This window comes from Archocentrus centrarchus, chromosome 1 (genome assembly GCF_007364275.1).
Source record: "Archocentrus centrarchus isolate MPI-CPG fArcCen1 chromosome 1, fArcCen1, whole genome shotgun sequence".
Taxonomy (NCBI): domain Eukaryota; kingdom Metazoa; phylum Chordata; class Actinopteri; order Cichliformes; family Cichlidae; genus Archocentrus; species Archocentrus centrarchus.
In genome coordinates, this window is record NC_044346.1 from 32,073,754 (window position 1) to 32,094,534 (window position 20,781).

The 20,781-nt window shown below is 40.4% G+C and overlaps 1 protein-coding gene across 1 annotated transcript; it reads left to right on the forward strand.

Moving 5' to 3' along the window:
• Positions 1–167: 167 nt before the first annotated feature.
• On the forward strand, positions 168–20,292 carry wbp1lb (WW domain binding protein 1-like b). The gene is made up of 4 exons (XM_030742208.1): positions 168–551; positions 8,799–8,901; positions 11,423–11,584; positions 16,943–20,292. Exons 1-4 carry the CDS (start codon positions 465–467, stop codon positions 17,779–17,781), a joined length of 1,191 nt encoding a protein of 396 aa, XP_030598068.1. The 5' UTR covers positions 168–464; the 3' UTR covers positions 17,782–20,292.
• The last annotated feature ends 489 nt before the right edge of the window (positions 20,293–20,781 follow it).

Genomic DNA, 20,781 nt, shown 5'->3' on the forward strand with positions numbered 1-20,781 from the left:
GAAAATATGTTCCTTCGAAACTGGGAAGCGAACCCAGGATCATAACAACGCCATGCAGGGGAGACGCACCAATTAGCGATTGGTCAGCCTCTTCCCAGCTGGCCGAGGCTGTCCAATCGCTGGTCAATCCGCAAAACCAGTTATGATCCACTGCACTGAACGCCCATCACGTTTTGCACATGGAACGGGTCGAGGTGACCACGCCACACCCAGCTGACCGACGCTGAGTGCCTGAGCTGGGAGAACGGCTTGTATAACAGCTGTATCAGTCACTGGCACCGACAGCAACCAGTTGCGCTAGTATCGTTCCTTGTAATGACCAGTACGCAGAGGAGGCGGCGCATACAGCGGCCTCGTAACGCGACACTGGCCGAGAAATAGTTGAAGATAGTCGAACACAGTTTGTGAAAACAAGGGTTTTGCATGCCCGTGTTTCTGCCGTAGCCATATCCCCTTTTGGAGGTATGAGAGGCGAATGTTCGGGTCTTAAAATGGGATTGTTTTTACACGCTGTCGGCTCTGCCACCCCCACCGAGTCCGCAGCAGACACGGTAAGGTTTCTTACTCAAAAACAAGGCTCTCGCTCAAGAGCTAGCTGGATAGGTACCCGGCTAAGGTAGCAGACTGTCCAACTAGAGAATTATTTGGCTGTTTTAAAACAAGCTCGGCTACTCTTTGCAACATTGTTTTATCTGTTGTCGTTAGATATTTGCCAGCTGCGACTCTTACTGTATTGTCAGGAAATATGTTAGCAGGCATGCTAACTTCGCCTGCTCGCTGCGGCAGCTAACGCATTATTGAAGTTAAAAAAAATTTTAAAAAAAGCTCGGTGGGCCAGGGCCTCGCTCTGTTTTCTTTATGATAGACATTTTTGCTAGAAAGCTCTAACATGGTTAGCAAATACAGTTCTCCATGTTTGAGTGCTGCCATGCAAGTAAACAGAACAAATAGTCCTAGTTGGAACAAAAGCGGTGTAATTATCAGCAAGGTAAACATAGCTCGTTTTAACTTCACTCAGTAATTAATCTGTGTGGAAGTAATATATTATTGTCATTATCGTGTCGCCGTTGTAATCTTCTCTCTTTGGTTCAGTCTTTGGGCCATAATGTTTTTCCCTTCATAAAAGTTAATATGAAACTCGATTCTTGAGGTTTCTTCCTCACTGTACGTGAATAGTGGTGTACAGTTTTAGCACTGATGATGATTTATAATGGGGAATTTTTTTTTAATCATTGTTATTTTGCATTACATGACCTGTATGTTCTCGATAAAAGGACTTACAGATATTAAAAAAGGGGCCAAGGGTGATATTTTTAATGTATTAGCCCTGGTTCTAAATGACATTTCTTGTAACCCACCACCACACACACACACACACACACACACACACACACACTTTTTTGGACGCATGCAGTGTTCAACTGTACCAGAACTGAGGTATATGATGCATGGTGGTTTCATTGATGTGTAACCTGTCTAAAAAAAGAAAAAACACACATAGAGCTAATATAAGAGGAATGGTTGTGAAACTACATATTTGCCAAGTATTTAGTACATTTTTGTTTTATACTGGGAAAAATTAAAAGAACAACATGGTCCCCTCTTGCTGAATAGTCTCATGGATGCATCAGAAATGCATTTCCTTTAACCTGACTAAATATCTTCGTGATTTATAAGTATTTCGAAGACAACAAAATGTTTGCAATTTTGCTTCTGTACAGCATCAACATGGCTACATAGTGTAGTCATGAAAATGTAGACACAAATCCCGTTTGGTGTTGTGTCAGTAAAACTGCCAAATCAAACATGTGGAGCTACCCACTGTGGCAACCCAGCTAAAGTAGCTGCTGAGTACACCACCACAGTAGATTTTAAATGAAATGATCAACATGTGACTGAAGGTTGGACTTAAAATTTTTAAATCAAGGGGTTTAACAAAAGTTTACAGCCATTTTTAGCTCAGCTGTTTTAAAGTAAAACTCTAGATATTGTCATAGCCTTGGCGTCAGTGGGGGCAGCTGTATAACATTGGCCATAACTTGAGAACCATGTGACCGAGAATGTTCACATTCACACCATAGATGCATCTACTAAAAATCTTGGACAAGTTCAAATCTCTGCAACCTTTATCTAAGGGTAAAGGTCAGAGATCAAGTTTTCTGAAAGTCTTGTGAACACAATAACTTGAGAACAATCTCACCCAGGATGTTAACATTCAAACCATAGATGCACACTGTTCAAGTTAGACCCATCAGATTTCACACACTTCTTCACTGACTGTACTAGAACAGCTCCTTGACCCCCCCTAACAAATCCAAAACAGCCGAGCGTTGGCACATGTTTAGCAGTGCTCTTGTTTTAAGTTATAAAGTGTTTATAAGTTATAAGTCCCCCATTTTCAGAGGCTCAGAAATAATTTGACAGTTGACTGACAAGAAGTTTCATGGTCAGTTGAGACTGGGTCCTTCATTAATGTCTTGGAAAAAATGAAGCAGATAAAAGATCTCAAGTTGATTGAAGTGTTGAACTTCCATTTAGTAGCGGTTCACTGAAATTTTCAATATAAGGTCCAGAAACATGTTGATGCAAGTGTGGGTGGCCATCATTAGGCTGGAAAACCAAAATAAACCTATTCAACCAAAAAAAAAAAAAAAATTGGAGTGGCCAAATCAACAACTTGGTACATTTTTTAAAAGAAGGAATGCGCTGGCCAGCTCAGCAACACCAACTGAAGACAACTAAAGTGCATGATCGCATTACTCTTTTTGTTGCTTAAGAAAAGCCTTTCACAACATCTAGCCAAGTCATCAAAACTCTCGGGGAGGCAGGTGTATTATTGTCAAACTCTACAATTAAGTGACTCCTTCAAGAATGTAAATACAGAGGGTTTACAGCATGGTGCAAACCACTGGTTACTATTAAGAGCACAGTGGCCTAATCAGATTTTGCCACAAAACCTCCTAAAGAGCCTGTCTAGGAATTGAGGAAAAAAAAAAAACATTGGACAGATGAAACGAAGATGAACTTGTACCAGAATATTGGGAAGACAGAAGTGTGGAGAAAGCGATGAACAGTTCATGATCTGAAGCATACCGTATCTGCCAAACATCGTGGAGGCCAGTATTAGCAGTATTAGCACTGGCAGCATTAGCTGCCAGTGGAACTGGGTCACTCGTGTTTATTGATGATGTGACTGCTGACAGAAGTAGCAGGATGAATTGTGACATGTACAGGGCTATACTCTTTAGCTAAATGTTGCAAAATGCATCTGAAATGAAACGCAAAAGCAACCCAAGAGTTTCTCAAGGCAGAGAAATGGGATATTCTTCAGTGACCCAGTCAGTCATACTTTTCAGTTACAGAACACAAAACTGAAGGGAGAGAGACGCTCAAACAAGCAGCAAGTAAAGGCCTAAGAGAACATCTCAAGGAAGGAAACAGCATTTGGTGATATCCATGGGTTCTAGCCTTCAGGCAGTTATTGACTACAAAGGATTTTCATTCAAGTCTTGAAAACAGACCTTAGATTCAAAATTATGTTAGTTTGATCAATTATGTTTCAGCCTTTAAAAAATGGGGGACTATGTATAAAAGTTTAATTTATAAAAAGTTAATGCAAATAATTTAAACACCCCTTGATTTAAAGCCTAAAGTCTGCACTTCAATCACATCTTAATTGTTTTATTTAAAATCCACTGTGGTGGTGTACAGCATCAAAGTTTAAGATTTGTCTTGTTTTTTAAAACTTATGGACCTATCTGTAATCTAGGTTTAAGCCATCCCATCATTGGCATCTCCTGCACTGCTGTTACCCTTTTCACCAGAGGAAGGTACTGTCAGTGCCACTGTAAATATTAGCTGATTATCATGAGAAAACATACTCGTTATCATACCCATATCAGCAATTAATCAGTTCTTTCAGAGAGTATAAGTTAATGTTTTTGTCACAATTCATTCCAATTCAACTTGATATGAAACTAATTTGTTTCATTACGTGGTTGTGAACTGCTGAGGTACGAGTCAACTGAATTTTTGGCGCTCTGCACATTGAGGAAATTTATTCAGAAACCTCAAGTCTTCACACAATGAGTGACACCAAGGAAAAGCAACATTTTGCTGGTGCATTTGTAAGAAAAGCTCACAAAGTCTTTTTTTTCATTAAGACGTTTTGAAAATTAACAGTAATTTCAAGCGTCTTCACCTAATTAACAACAATCAATCAGAGCAAGGTTGGGCGGACTGTGCAAGTTTTGTTAAGCATGTACAATACGATAACCCTCACTAAATGTGATGTTTTAATAGCCATTCCTGTGTGACCAGAATCTTTAAGTCGTTGCTTTTGTGCAGTGACACTTTAAGCAAAGGTTTTTTTTTTTTTCTTTTGTTTCTCAAACAAGATGGCTTTGTACTCAGTGCTGGCAAGAAAAGAGAAGAAAGGGGGGAAATTACCTAGCTGACTTTAATACTTAAGTTAGGTTAAAATCCTTAAAGAGGCTTGTAGTGGTGTAATAGACTAAGTTGAACTAAGTTCAGCATTTTTGGGAGTAAAGTAGACACATGTAGTGTCACATGCTTTGCTGACAACAGAAGCATACACTAATTAGAACCAATAGGTGCAGCACAAGTCCCAAAGCTATATCTTCCATGTACCTCCAGGACTTAATATAGTGAAGTCAAATATTCTGTATTTGTTTCATATTATTATAATAAGTGATTATGGTGATTACCATGTAGCAGCAGTTCATAATAAGTTATTCTCTTCATCACACTGTAATTTTGAAAAAAGGCCTGTTCACACATGAAAATAAAAGACTATCCAGTGTAGTGACAGAGGAAGCTGTGGCACTGCGTTGCTATATCAATGAGAATTTTAAAAAAGTCTTTATAAAATCTTGGCCTGTGATATATATTTTTTTTTTACTTTCCAGCTGAGTGAGCTGTTACTCTGATGTTATAAAGGGTGGTATTCATCACTGCTAAAAGTTTGCATGTGCTTTTCTTCATTTCTTTACTTAGCTGTTTATAGGAGCTAGGGGAAAACAAAAGACTGAAAGGGCACGTGGTTTGGCTTTTCACTGCTATTTTGACTTAAAACCTTTTCAAGCTGCCCCTAAATCCTACAGTCTCTCTCATTTATAGGGTAAAGTAAGGTCAGTCTTTGAGACAAGGATCCTTGTCACCTTCCATCTCTCTCTCTCTCTCTTTCTCTCTCTCTCTCTTTCTCTCTCTCTCTCTCTGTCTCTGTCTCTCTGTCTCTGTCTCTCTGTCTCTCTCTCTCTCTCTGTCTCTCTCTGTCTCTGTCTCTCTGTCTCTCTCTCTCTGTCTCTCTCTGTCTCTGTCTCTCTCTCTCTCTATCTCTCTCTCTCTCTGTCTCATTGACACATAGAAAAAGCAATTTTCTTTACTTCCCCTTTTCAGTCAAAACATTTCCTATCAGTGGAAAGGATTTAGCCGTCATTGCAGCTGTTATTACGTGGTCATCAGTTAAGAAAAACAAAACTAAAAAACCCCCACCAGTCTTAAAAAGGTTAAAAGGTCTTCCCTAGCCATGGGAATCTTTACAAAAGATTAGCATCATTAATGCCTCTGCACCGCATTGTTTAAAATGAGAAGTTTATGACATGGTAATGTTGCAAGGTGTAGCTTATTCTATCTTGGAAGACTTTTAGATGTGAAACCAGTCATAGATATTCTGTTTGATCCTGTTTGTAATTTTAGAGTTAACAACCTCTTCAATAGCCAAAACTGTTTATTGCTATATTGGTTGTAATCATTTGTTTAGATTAGCTAGAGTTTGTATAAATCTTGTATCTAGGCAAAGCTTTAGATGCAATGAACATACTCTCTGTTATAACTTGGAGATAAAATTCAGCAACTCGGGTTTGCTAAACTGTCCTCTTCAGCTGTCACAACTTTCTTGAGGGCATTTGTAGCATTCAGGGTTGCTGAGGAGTTGCATTAGGAGTGTTTTGTTCTGCATAACCTTCATGACTATGAAAGGGCACCTTTCTTTGTTGCAGGAAAGTGTAATAAAAGGGCAACGAGGTCCCTGCATGCATTGGCTGACTTGCCAAGTCCTACAGGCCTGAGCTAAGTGGATCAACTCTGATGGTGCAGTCAAGACTTAAGAAAGAACTGATGCCTTGTATGTCCAGTAACAGTATCTGCTTGTCACCAGCAGATGTTTGAACTGGCCATTTCAGCAGCTTCTCATTAATAAGCTTGATTATTTTCTGATGCACCAGTAATCTCAGAGACAGTAACCAAATCTGTCTTTAATCTAGTAGTGTAGCATAAGAGAGGTGGATTGTCTCATTGTTGACTGCTTGGATGGGAGACGGGGAATTTCACTTGTCCAGATTCTTTGCTCAACCACTGTCTGTGGGGATGACAAAAGTAAAAACTGGGAGTGGTCTCAGGTGTTTTTTAGGGGTAGCTTGTGTATATCACCTGACTTTTCAGCAACACAGTTAAGTGCACATTCATGTTAAAGTCTTAACTATAAAACATTTTTCTTATGAGCCAGTTTGGAAAATCTTGACACCCCCCCCCCCCCCCCCCCCCCCCTTAATACCCTTATCTTTTCACCAAAACAAACTAGATAGTTATCTCTACTGAACTGGAGCCCAGCCCCAATGGAAGATAGCATATGGTTGAAAATGGCTTGTGAGTAACTGAAAACAGCTGATGCTATCAGAAACAAAGTTAAGAAACAGAACATCCAGTAGTTATTACACAGAATAAAAGCTGTGGAACAGAATTTAAAAAAAATGCTATGTTGATAAAGCTGAAACAGCTGACGATGAACTGGATTTGAAGTTGTGGCTATAATTTTATGTCAGCAGTTTGTTTTGTGCTGATTTGGTGTTTCTTGTGTGACAAATCATTCCTGTGTGTCTGACTTTCTTTGCTTTTTTTTCTCCCCCTCGCCGTTCTCTCCCTGCCTCACGCTGAACACACCTCTCACCACTCTGCACAACTTATTTTCATGCAGTGCCTCAGCTAGGAGCTCGCTCTCTGTTGCTGCTTGGAAATTTCCGTAAAGCAATCCTTGTCCACTGTTTGGGCCTGGATTGGAGTGGGGTGAGGGAGTGTGTGTGTGTGTGTGTGTGTGTGTGTGTGTGTGTGTGGTCTACAAAGACAGAGAGGGAGGCTGTGAGAGAGGGTGAGAGTATGCTTGAGAGCTGTTTGACTTTAATGACCCATGTGGTAGAGGGAACTTGTGTCGGATTTGTGGACCCATGATCATCATGCCTCTCAGCCGGGGACCTGGACTGGTAATCTATAGAGCAAAACAAAATCCACATATAGAAATTTGGCTAGCTAATCATTAAGCTAATCTAGAAGAAAGCTTGTCAGGGATCTTCCTGGAAAAGTCTATAAACCTGTCTCAAGGTTTTTGATTACAATGTGCTCTCTCTTTTTTTTTTTTTTTTTTTTTTTTTTTTTTTTAGGACCATACTGATCTGTCTTCTCTGTTTATTTCACACTGGAACTTTTCACAGGTTTGGTGGCTGTCAGCACATTACCATGTTTTGTAAGGTTAACTTTTGACCAGGCTGCTAGTTTACCATATTGGCAGTTAAAACATGCAACCATATGTTTGGAGTGGAGACAAGTGATATCTATTTTTGACATTTTCTTCATTCTGATTTGACCTCAGCTGAGGTTTCAAGTTAAGATTATTTTTCACTATTCTGCACAGTGGTTTTGTGCTGGCTGTGACTCAAAAATTTACACTTGATATGTGTCTAATGAAATTCTAGCAGCTTACAAGCACAAGAGGTTAGGACTTGTTTACTTCAGAAAATAGCAAAGTATAAATGTTGGCTTCTACATTATCTGCAGTGTTGTTTTTATCAAAATGAAAGATCAGAGTTAGCTGTGTTAAAAAAAAAAAAATCTTTGTTTCTCAATTCTTTATCTTATATTAAAGTATCAGTATTTTGTAGTTGTTTTGCACTGAGAAAAGTATTAGTGATACACCTGATATCAGATTTGGTGAAGTAGGATTTGTCTGTTGGCAAATAAAACATCTACCAATGTCAACAGCTGATGCTTATCTGTTGTATCGCATTCAATTTGTGCTGGATGAATGTTCAAAGATATAGCTACAAGAGTTTAAAAATATTAAGTTACCGATTCAAAGTGAATATTTCTTCATTTCCTTGTCCCAAAGGTGGGGATAATTAACCAGTCCATAAATATTAACAAAACCCTAGATATGGTGTATCTTTTACTTTGTTTTAGTAAGCTAACTAAAGCTGACTACAGCTGCATAATTATATTAATTTTTTAAAGAGTAATTTAAATCTGAGTTCAGAAGTTGCGAGCAAAAAAGAGTCATAAAATGTATGGAGAACATAATGCTCTTATCTGTGAGAGTCAGTTGACCAAATTGTTTGTGCGTTATCGCAGTCTTCGATAATTTTAATTTTGTCTTTGTCATTGGATCGTGACATTAAAGTGAACCTGACTAACGTGAGAATTAAGCATTTAGATTAAAAAAAGAAAGGGGTTTAAGGTGAGTAAATGCTAACAGGAAGTTACAAGCATGCAAACTTACACTTATTGTTTTAGGCTGCTGACCTCTGTTTCACATTGTAGCTTCTAAAAATATCAGCTCTGCCACTGATTGTGTAATGGATGTGAAGATTTTTCAGATCAACTATTTTTGCCCTTTTATATCTACTGAGTGAAGTAACCAGATGCCTCGACTTTTTTTTTTTTTTTTTTTTTTTTAAGTTGAGATGTTGATTCCTTTTAAAATGACAGCATTTCTTTTGCTGGTCTTGTAGAGCCTGCTGCACTGTGAAGGTGTTAACAACCAGAGCTACATCTGTGAGTCCGGACACTGCTGCGGGGAGTCTCAGTGCTGCAGTTACTACTATGAGCTTTGGTGTAAGTCTATTTTTCTTTTTTGCTTGTAATCTTAATTTTTTTTAACTCGTCTTTCTGTGTAGGCACTAATAGAAAAGATATGACATAAATAGTCATTATGACATTAAGCTCCTGTGATTATCTGCTTCGTAATCCATCTATGGTGCACTGTAAGAAGAACTGAAAGAGTAAAGGGGTAGATCATAATGGTGAAGTACAGAAACAAGACTAGGTCACATGCAAAAAATTGTAGATTTAATTCATTGTCATGGAACAAAAGAAGAAGGTTGCATGTCTTGAAATGGAGCATCAGCCTCAGATTTAAATTTACATTTTGTTCTTTAACTGAGCCTGAACTACCAGCAACTATGAGCAACCTCTCATGGCCAGATAGAGCAGTTTGAATAGATGATGATCAACATCATCTATCCAAAATATTTAAAGGGGAAAATTTGGGATGTTGTAAAAGGCACTTGATAGAGATAAACTGTAAGTGGGCAGGCATAGATAAAAAGTTAAAACACTGGTAAAATCTGGAAAATCTACATGACTTTTTCATGTTATTACTTGTGCAGTTTCATATAAACAATTTCTCTTGTTTATTATTAAGATACCGACATGCATATTCTAAATTCATCACCTCAGTTCTCCTATATTTTAGGCCTACCAATGTAGTTTTAGTCCTAAGTCCTTACCTCTGTGAAGTCAGAGGTCACAGATTTGCTGGAACTCTGTGCAATGCAACCAACACTGTGATACAATGAGAGTTATTGCTGTTAAGATAAGTAGCAGATACACTGATATCTGCATAAAAACAGTATTATTCATGCTGTAATGAAAATTTCCTAGACAGTGTCATACTGGGAAATACTATTTATTAAGTAAAATTTAATAAACTGCAATGATATGTTTTATTTACATAAATATTCTTGATTAGTATTCCTCAAAACATTTTAAACTATAATATGTACTCAGTTGGATAATAAAAATTACTTATCAGCATTCACTGATCTACAAACTATGTAATGCTGAAACTGTTCTTGTTGCTTATCAGCTTGGTGCTGTTGGAATAACCTAATACTATCTAATACTGTTTTAGTCAGGTACTTTGTTATTGATTCTGCAAGTCTGTGGAAAGTATTGGGTGTTTTTAAGATGATTGGGGATAGCTCAAATTAACACATTGGACCAAAATTTCTCCATAGGTGTTCCATTTTGGTTCCAAGCCTATGAGCAAAATGACCCCCCCCTACAGCATATAACAGAGCCAATGCATGCAGTAATTTAATTTTTCCTTTAAATTGTTACATGTCTGTATATGCACTACTGCAAATGCTGAATGCCAGAGTTGTAATATGTGCATTGTTTGGTAAATTTTGGTTGGCAATTCAAGGCTTGTCCAGCCATTGTTGCAAAAAAGGTCGGTTCAAGGGCAAAAGGAGGGCATAGCAGTTGGTGTGGGTTCCTAGTAAAAACAGACAGATTCATATTAAAACATTAATTATTCACTGAGGACCTGATTGGAGAAAAAAATGCAACTTGCCAAAAATATTGACGTAATTAACTAAAATTCTTATGTGGCTTGAATATAAGAAAATGTGTCTCATGTTGCATCCAAGACAAACTGCTGAAGTTCCTGCTTTCAGTATTGTATATCTTGCTGACTCCACAGCACCAGCAGTGATTGAATGGCATACTGTATAGTTTACATTCTTATTTTCCACAGATGCAGAAGGCCTTGCTTTGTTGTTCTTGAAGCGAAGTTCCCTACATTTTTCTGTGATGACATAGTGGCAGTCCACTTATTTCAAACGCACAGTAAACAACTGTTTTACAGGTTTTTTTCCCCCCATTTGCTGTTTTAGACTGAGCTCTAAACAGTTCAGATTCACAAGTCCTCTGTAGAAAATTAGAACTTCATGTTACACAGAAAAACACAGCTCATTAATCACAGTTTTCTGGGAAGTCATAGTGTTTATTCCAAAGAACTCCATCAATAGCAGATTTTCCTTTTTTTTTGTAATGCTGATATCCTGCAGAGTTCAACATTTTCAAACTGATCCAGTTATAAGCACTCATTCTGCTATAAGGTCATTTATATAGTATGTCTTCCAAAGTTAGAAATCTGAGTACTGTTGTAATATAGCTCTGGTGTCAAATTGGGAAAGATTGAAACTCTGTCAGTGCTCCGTTGTAGAAATAAGAAGGAACTTGAAACTCTGTTTGCATGCCCCTGTTTAAATAGAAATATGTGGTGTAAAATGTATAATGCAGTCCATTCCATGCATGTGGGCTTTTGACTATGCTGAATTTTCAAGTGTTTGATCTGCAGTGTTATGCTCGTGTTAGCAGCAGGCACTTGTTACATCATCACATGGATAATGAAGAGTATATTTTTGACCAGTTTGAACTACTTGGCACTATTGGAATTTTTATTTTTATTTTTTTTTATTTTTTTTTTTTTTATATATATATTAAGCAGAACAGTCACATTGTTTCTCAATTTTATTAACAAAACTTTGTCGATCTCCTTTAATTTTAGGGTTTTGGTTGGTGTGGGCAATCATCTTCATTTTAAGCTGCTGCTGTGTGTGTCATCATCGCCGCACCAAACACCGACTACAGCAGCAACAACGGCAGCACGAGATCAACCTCATTGCTTACCGTGAAGCACACAACTACCCCTCTGTGCCCTTTTACTTCAGTAAGATCTGCCACTCTAGCATCCACTCACATTACGTAATTGTCTAAAACTTGATATTGATATACTGCACAAAAAATTAGAGGAACACATTTTAATCAGCGTATTCTGGGATATTGGTCAGATCAGTTAAGTAGCAGAGCGGGTTGTTGATCAGGTTTAGCTGCTTTGGTGTTAATGAAATTTACAGCAGGTGCACTAGAGGTGCAACAATGAGACAACCCCCAACACAGGAATGGTTTAGAATCAGAATCAGAATCAGAAGGTTTTTATTGCCATATGGGTGAACAGGTTCACAGCATTAGGAAATTGCTGCGGTACTTCGTGCTTACAGAACTCTGACCAAAATAATTACGATTACAGGTCAGAGTCCTGTAATCGTGCTTACAGGACTCTGACCAAAATAACATCACTGATGGACAAGGTCTCCCATCCCATGCATGAAACTGTTGCTGAGCTGGAGAGCTCCTTCAGTGACAGACTGCTGCATCCTAAATGCACAAAGGAGCGTTACCGCAGATCCTTCCTCCCAGCAGCGGTAAGACTTTATAACCATCACTGCTCCCAACAAAAACCACAATAACCTACACAATGTAGGATAATATATAATATACTGTAAATAGTCCGGCACATCATGCACATTGTATATAGTGTTATTATTATTAGTAGTATTAAGGTTAATATTGTTTGTTGATTTTATATATATTCTTTTCTTAATAGTGTGAATTATTATATCTTTATTTATATTTATAATAACTGCGGCTGCTGTTACACCCAAATTTCCCCTCTGTGGGACAATAAAGGCTGTTTCTTCTTCTTCTTCTTCTTCAGAAAAAAACAAATAAGTATAAAAACTATAAGACAATATACAAGTATACAAATTGCAAATATACAGAGATATTAGAGCTATAACTATAGCACAATATTACAAAATTACAAAATATACAGTGCAGAGACTAATTAAAAGATAAAAGAATGTAGACTATATTCCACTAATATGTACATCAGTGCAGTCAGACAGGTGCATAGACATAGGGTCATCAGCGTTTGTGGAGGGTGGTGGTAACAGTCTTAGGGTAATTGTTCATGAGTCCAACAGCAGAGGGGAAGAAACTGTTCTTATGGCGGGAGGTTCTGGTCCGTATGGACCGTAGCCTCCTGCCTGAGGGGAGAGGGTCAAAAAGTCTGTGCCCAGGGTGAGAGTGGTCGGCTGTGATCCGACCTGCACGCCCCAGTGTCCTGGAGGTGTACAGGTCCTGGAGAGATGGGAGGTTACAGCCAATCACCTTCTCAGCAGAGTGCACAACGCGCTGTAGTCTCTGTTTGTCCCTAGTGGTGGCTCCAGCGTACCACACAGTGATGGAGGAGGTGAGGATGGACTCAATGATGGCAGTATAGAACTGCACCATGGTCCTTGCTGGCAAGTTGAATTTCTTCAACTGCCGCAGGAAGTACATCCTCTGCTGGGCCTTTTTGATGACAGAGGTGATGGTGGGCTCCCACTTGAGGTCCTGGGTGATGGTAGTTCCCAGGAAGCGAAAAGAGTCCACTGTGGTGATGGGGGTGTCAGTCAGGATGATGGAGAGTAGAGGGGCTGTGTGCTTCCTAAAGTCCACTATAATCTCCACTGTCTTCTGGGCGTTCAGTACCAGGTTATTGTGGCTGCACCAGGACGCCAGACGTTTGACCTCCATCCTGTAGGCCGACTCGTCCCCGTCTGAGATGAGTCCGATGAGAGTCATGTCGTCTGCAAACTTAATAAGCTTGACAGACTGGTGGTCAGAGGTGCAGCAGTTGGTATACAGGGAGAAGAGCAGAGGAGAGAGGACACAGCCCTGAGGAGTGCCGGTGCTGATGGTCCGGGAGTCCGAGACATTCTTCCCCAGCCTCACGTGCTGCTTCCTGTTCATCAGGAAGTCAATGATCCACCTGCAGATGGGATCTGGCACGTTCATCTGGGACAGCTTGTCTTGGAGGAGATCAGGGATGATGGTGTTGAAGGCAGAGCTGAAGTCCACAAACAGGATCCTGGCGTAGGTTCCCTGGGAGTCCAGATGCTGTAGGATGAAGTGCAGAGTCAGGTTGATGGCGTCGTCCACAGACCTGTTGGCTCTGTAGGCAAACTGCAGGGGGTCCAGAAGGGGGGCTGTGAGGGACTTGAGGTGGGACAGCACCAGACGCTCAAATGACTTCATGACCACAGAAGTCAGTGCCACAGGTCTGTAGTCATTTAGTCCAGTGATCCTTGGCTTCTTGGGGACAGGAACAATGGTAGCGGTTTTAAAGCAGACAGGCACGTGGCAAGCCTCCAGTGAGGAGTTGAAGATGTTCGTGAACAATGGGGCAAGCTCGTTAGCACAGTGTCTCAGTGTGGCAGGTGAGACACCATCTGGACCTGGAGCTTTGCGAGCTTTGACACTCCTGAACTGCTTTAGCACCTGGTCCTCCTGAATACAAAAGACTGTGGGGGTGGGGGAGGAGGGGGACTCTGGGGTGGGAGTCCTTGATGATGTGGGCTTCTCTGAGGTGTGGGGAGTGGGGGAGGTTGGGGGGTGAATATTTGTGTTGGCTGTATTGTAGTTGGGACTGGTGGAGGTGTGAAGGCTGCTGAACTGACCATCAAAACGACAATAGAACTCATTCAGTCTATTTGCAGTTTGTAGGTCGTCTTTGGAGTGGGGGGTTTTAGGCTTGTAGTTGGTAATCTGCCTAAAACCTTTCCATACAGAGGCCGCGTCGTTCTCTGAGATCTGCTGCTGTATATTCTCAGAGTGATGTGATCTAGCAGTGGTCACTTCCTTGCTAAACCTGTACTTGGCCTCTTTGTAGCAGTCTTTGTCCCCACTTTTAAAAGCCTCCCTCTTCTCTATCCACAGCTGCTTCAGTTTGGGAGTAAACCAGGGTTTGTCACTGTTATAACACACCCTGGTGCGTGATGGCACAATGCTGTCCTCGCAGAAGTGGATATACGAGGTTACAGTGTCCGTGTAGTCATCCAGACTGTCACAGGCAGCCCTCATTGAGTCCCAGTCTGTAGTTTCGAAGCATGTGCGGAGCTCCTCCACAGCCTCACGGGTCCACTGCTTTGTTGTCCTCACCACAGGTTTTGAGAGCTTCAGCCTCTGTCTGTACGCGGGGATCAGGTGGATCATGTCGTGGTCAGAGAGGCCGAGTGCAGCGCGGGGCACTGCGTGATAAGCCCCGCTTATCGTGCTGTAGCAGTGGTCTAGTGTCTTCTCCTCTCTGGTCGGACATGTGATATATTGTTTATATTTGGGAAGTTCCTGTCTCAGGCTGGCTTTATTAAAGTCCCCAAGTACGATGATAAGAGAGTCCGGGTATGTCCGCTCCATGCACAGAATCTGCTCTGTGAGCGCGCACTGGGCCTCGTGCACGTCCGGCGGGATGTAAACAGCAGCCAGTATGAATGAAGCGAACTCCCGCGGAGAGTAGAATGGTTTACAGTGAATGAAAAGATATTCCAGTGAGGGAGAGCAGTGCTTAGCAATCACTGTCACATCCGTACACCAGCCACTGTTTATGTAGAAGCAGACTCCTCCACCTGTAGCCTTGCCGGAAAGCGCAGCTTGCCGGTCTGCGCGGAGGAGATGAAATCCCTCCAACTGGAGCGCGCAGTCCGGTATCTCCTCACACAGCCATGACTCCGTGAAGCATAACACACAGGATATGGAAAAGTCTCTATTCATGCTCCTCATCAGTGTCAGTTCGTCCATTTTGTTCCTAAGTGAACGCACGTTGGAGAGGAAAATCCCAGGTAAGGCTGTGCGTAATCCACGTCTCCTTAGCCTCACAAGCACGCCAGCGCGCTTCCCTCTCTTTCGGCGTCTCACTTTCTGGGCCAGAGTGTGTAATAAATCCGCCGCAGATGCGACAAAAACAGGAAATAAATCCGAAGGTGTTGTGGACCTAATGTTGGAAAGCTCTTCTCTGGTGTAAGAATACCCAGAAGAGTGTCCAGACACAGAAATAACGCACAAAAACAAACAAAACAGAGCGCACCGAAGTACCAGGGCATCCATTCGCGGCGCCATCTTGGATCAGAGTTGGGGGAAAAAAAACCTGTAAAACAGTTTAGAGGTGGAGACCAGTGACATTTTTCCCTCCTCCATCTTTTCTGACTTTTTTCACTAGTTTTACATTTGGTTAGGGTCAGTGTCACTTCTGGCAGCATGAGGTGATACCTAGACCCTACAGAGGTTGCACGGGCAGTGCAGCTCCTTCAGGATGGCACATCAATATGTGTCATTGCTTGAAGGTTTGCTGTGTCTCCCAGCACGGTCTCAAGAGCATGGAGGAGATTCCAGGAGACAGACAGTTGTTCTAGGAGAGCTGGACAGAAGGTCCTTAACCCATCAGCAGGACCAGTATCTGCTCCTGTGCACAAGGAGGAACAGGATGAGCACTGTCAGAGCCCTACAAAATGACCTCCAGCAGGCCACTGGTATGAATGTCTCTAACCAAAAAAATCAGAAACAGACTTCATGAGGGTGGCCTAAGGGCCCGACGTCCTCTAGTTGGCCCTGTGCTCACTGCCCAGCAATGTGGAACCCAATTGCCATTTGCCATAGAATACTAGAATTGACAGGTCCACTGCTGGCACCCTGTGCTTTTCACAGAAGAGTAGGTTCAACCTGATCACATGTGAAAGATATGACAGATGTGAAAGGGTCTGGAGAAGCTGTGGAGAACGATATGAAGTCTATAACATTGTTCAGCAATGTAACATTGTTTGAAATCAGTGAACTGATTTCAAATGCTAACTGCTATCACTTTTAAAATTACAGAAAGAAATACATTTGATGGCTTTACTGAAAATACTGCACCCACTATTCTTAAACTAGTTTTAAAAAAATGGCTTTGCAGCTTGAACCCATTATAAGCCTTACCAGCTGCAGTATATATGACTCACACGCTAGTGACAAGCAGAGCAGTGGCTCCTGGCTCAGATGCAGCGTTTGCACTGAAATCTGTCCATGGTTTCACATGGTGTCAGTCTTTCTTGTTTGCATGCCCCTGTTTACGGGAAACGGCCAGCATTGCTCTCTTGATACCATGCCATTGTTGCAGCACAGAATTGCATTGCCCCTCAGTACAGACTTGATCCACAAATAAGATTGTTTAGTTATGTTTTAACTATATTGCTTAGTAACGGTTTGAATTCTGGTCTGAGGAGTTCAGTGAGGTCAGTGTAACATTTTTCAGGAGTCAGACACTTGTTTTTGTAAAGTAAAACTAACATATATAATTGTGTGGATTGTATTTATTTCTGTGCACTGTGATTTTTTTTTAATTTTTTTTTTTTTAATTTTAAAAACAGATTTTTTTTTTGTTCTTCTACAGGGTTTCTGCCAAACTACCTCCTGCCTGACTATGAAGAGGTGGTCAACCGGCCACCGACTCCTCCCCCTCCCTACAGTGCCTTACACACAGGCCCATCCTCAGTGGCTTCTAGTCCATTGGCTTCCGAGCAGCAGCAAGGACACTGTACAGCCATTCAGGCTTCTCCAGTTCCCCCAGTCTCTGATAGTCTGTGCTGCAGACCCAGCATAGAAGAGCCACAACCTCCCACCTTAGACTTAAGGCCAAAGCCTGACAACAAGTCCATTCAAACAGCACAAAATTCAGGTGTGATACTGCTCTCAGAAGAGCTTAGTAGGGAGGGACTCACCAGCCAGGAAAAAAGAAGCGAAAGAGGGGATGACTCCTGTAAGAACCCCCTGCTTAAGGATCTCAGCCTGTCAGAGCTTAGTGCTGAGGACAAAGAGCGGCACCCTAGTGGAAGAAGGAGGCGAATTACAGGTGACTCTGGGATTGAGGTGTGTGTGTGTGGCACACGTGGGAGCAGTGGTTTTAGTGGAGCTGGAGGTATAGGCCAGGAAAGCAAAGAGTTAAGGGAGCTAGAGAGTCTTCTAGGGCATGAGAAAGATGACGAGGAAGAGGGAGAGGAGGAATTAGGCGACTTCTGCGACAGCTGCAGCCATCGGGCCTCCATCAGTGTGGAGGAGGAACAGGCGCTTGGGGGAGTTGAGAGGCGGGCTGAACGTGGGCCAACAGGAAGTCCCCAGCCAGTTCACCAGATAAGCAGTGGCTCGCTAAACCCTCCTGTGTGCCTCCTCCTTCACACCATCAGTGAGCAGGAGGGACCAGCGCACAGCACCAGCACTGAGCCACAGGGCTGAAGCAAAGTTAACACACCTTTGTCACAAGAGAAGGAGAGCACTACACTGTTTTTGTATTTGAGGAAGTGTTTGCTTTCCAAGTGTCTTTTTTATGAATGTGTGCATCTTAGATAAAACAAGTGAGGGAGTAACAAGTAGGATCTCAGCTAAAAAAAGACTGAGATTCAAAGGTTGAGAAAGCATGCTCCTGTGTGGAACAGTGGCCTTAACCTGTGTTTTGGGTTATATTTGGGCTTTAAGGCCCTTTATTATCCTGTGGCAATTGGGACTTCTCACTCTGCACACACACACACAATCCTTCAGTTGCCCTTCTCATACAACACAAGCTGCTGACACAGTCAAAGACATAAAAGCTGAAGCTGTGATGTCAGAACAGAACAGGACAGGATGTTCACTGCCCAGGATGAATGCGGCTCCCCTTGTGTTTGCAACAATTCTGCAAAGCCGTTCTGCAAAGGTAGTGAACTGTGTAATAACACTCGCAGCAGGAACATGTTGGACAAGTATGATGTGGAATTACCCAAAGTATGTGTTTATGTAAGCTGATATTGTACAGGGATGTCAGAACAAGACTTTGTGGGATGACCTGTTAGACTCATGTTTCTAAAGTGCTTTTTCAGCAGTTGAAAACCTTGCTGCCTTTTTGTCTGTTTTTGTTGCTCTATAAGCCCCACTAGTGATAGTGAAGTGTAAGTGCATTAACAAATCTTCATGAGAGCAGTTTCCGTTTTGCACAAATGGTATTTATCTTTGACAATTAAGGCTTGCAAATGTTTAAGTTTTGTTCAATTTAGTCTTAAATTGCAGCAGTTGATTACTTTCTTACTGTTTCGTTTAACATGTGAGGAATGGACTTCTGAATTGTTAGTAGGGAATGCAGCAGATCTGTTTTGTATGCAGTCATTTTCAAAATTAATTTGTTGAATCTTTGTAGTATGTGCCTACCCCCTTAAAAATGCATAATTTTGATGAACGATGATAAGCTTCCATAAAGTTGAGACTCGGAGAAAGCAGGTACCAAAAACAAGAACTGAATGTTAAGCTCCATAGAGATTATAAGTGAGATGGGTAACGTCAGACCTCGAATTTTGGCGTCAGTCACTTTAATGGATTACCAGCTTTACAGTTTAAAAAAAAAAAAATCCTAACTTTTAAAACTTTTTGTATTGAATTTTCATGTTACCACAGTTTTGCCATTCTGCAGCTTTGCTATTCATACATGAAACATTCATAATGTCTCCCTGAAGGGCCCATTAAGCCTAATTTTAGTCAACTGGGCAAGTGATTTTTACCAGGGGTTTATACTTCCAGTCACCTGCATTTGTACTGTCCAATCCGAGAAAGGAAATGCTCCTTCTAAGAGTTACTTTAGTTTTTATGTTTTCTTCATTTAGACATTCATCCCATATAAAACTTAATCGAAAAATGAGGATTTAATAAACTTATGGTTGTGAATGGGATGTTTATGGTACAGGATGTGGTAACATGTACAATTTAGAAGCAATATGTATAATGCTGCACTGCGGTTAGAAAGCAAAGACCACGGGGAAGAGGAAAAACATTAAAGCTGTCAGTTCCATAAAGATGCATTTTTGAAGAATCATTCTAAGAGTTTAAATGCTGACAATCTAGCTTTTTAATCACAGTCTTGCAGAAACTGGCTACTGTAAATGTTCACTGGTGATGAATGTACCATTGATGATAAAAAGTAAATAGAAGATGCCTTGTGAGACCCCCAAAAAAGGAAAAATCTCCTAAAGTACAGGTTATGCAACTGATGAGAGTAAACCATTGTGTCATGTAACTATATCTGCTTGGGGCACCTGCAAAGATGCACAAATTGCATTCTCTACAAAGCACAAGTGTTTCAGCCATTTGTTTAACAGCTCTAGGAAAAGATTGTTTCCCAGAATTTCCAGCACAAATGAAAGTGTAACTTTCTGCATAAACAGTTAAGCTGATTGACATTTGCCCGTCACAGCCTGGATACATTCAAAAGTGCTTTATCTGTTGAGGCTTTCCGCAAACTAGATGTCATTGTGCAATTGTGGTACATGTAGTCGAAAGAGGAGCTATTTTTTCATATTGTCTGATTCTTTTAAAAATTAACGGAACTGTATAAAATCTCGAAACCACTTCATGTTGCAAATCATGTTCAATATGCTGTAACATGTTCGAAAACCAAATAGTTACTTTAATAAATTTTATGAAATCATTAGATTTATTTTTATGGTCAGATCCTTTTTTTTTTTCTCATTATGGGTATTACTGTTTTCTGTTGAGAAAAGATTTAACTTCTTTTGACACTTAAACTGAAGTCGTGTGAAGGGTACATTTGACTAACCTTACAGTAGGTGATTTGTTAACAAGTTCAGGGGCATCTCGCCAAAGACATTTTTCTTTCTTCGTAAGTGTACGTGGTTTTGCACATGTACTTTGAATGTTCTAATCATAAGCCATTTATTATGACAACTATGATGGATGGCTGTTCAATAAAAATGCTTAATTGTAGTTGATCATTGTGTCTGTGACTTGAGTGTGGTTTTACTCAGTGAGTGATGCTTAATTTTTATAGCAGAAGTCAACTATCCCAACATCCCTCCTTTGCTGCTAAACAAACCACATGGCAGTGTGCCTTCACCATGATGCATCAATAGGTTTTGTGGTCTCTGGATCTTCTAAGATCAGACATCGAGGGCAAAAAATATAGATAAGAGATAGATATAGATATATATATATATATATATATATATATATATTATATATATATAATATATATATATAACTAATATATATATATACATATATAAAAAAAAAAATATTATATATAATATATATATATATAAAAAAAATATATATATATATATATAAAAAAAAATATATATAAAAAAACAAAAATATATATATATATAAAAAAAAATATATATATATATAAAAATATATATAAAAAAAAAAATATATATATATATATATATATATAAAAATATATATATATATAAA

Bases quoted from the DNA above. Each gene is read 5' to 3' on its own strand.
- wbp1lb (XM_030742208.1), top strand. From the start codon at position 465: ATGAGAGGCGAATGTTCGGGTCTTAAAATGGGATTGTTTTTACACGCT. The intron at 552-8,798 runs GTAAGGTTTCTT...CTGGTCTTGTAG, and splicing joins CCGAGTCCGCAGCAGACACG to AGCCTGCTGCACTGTGAAGG. The intron at 11,585-16,942 runs GTAAGATCTGCC...GTTCTTCTACAG, and splicing joins CTCTGTGCCCTTTTACTTCA to GGTTTCTGCCAAACTACCTC.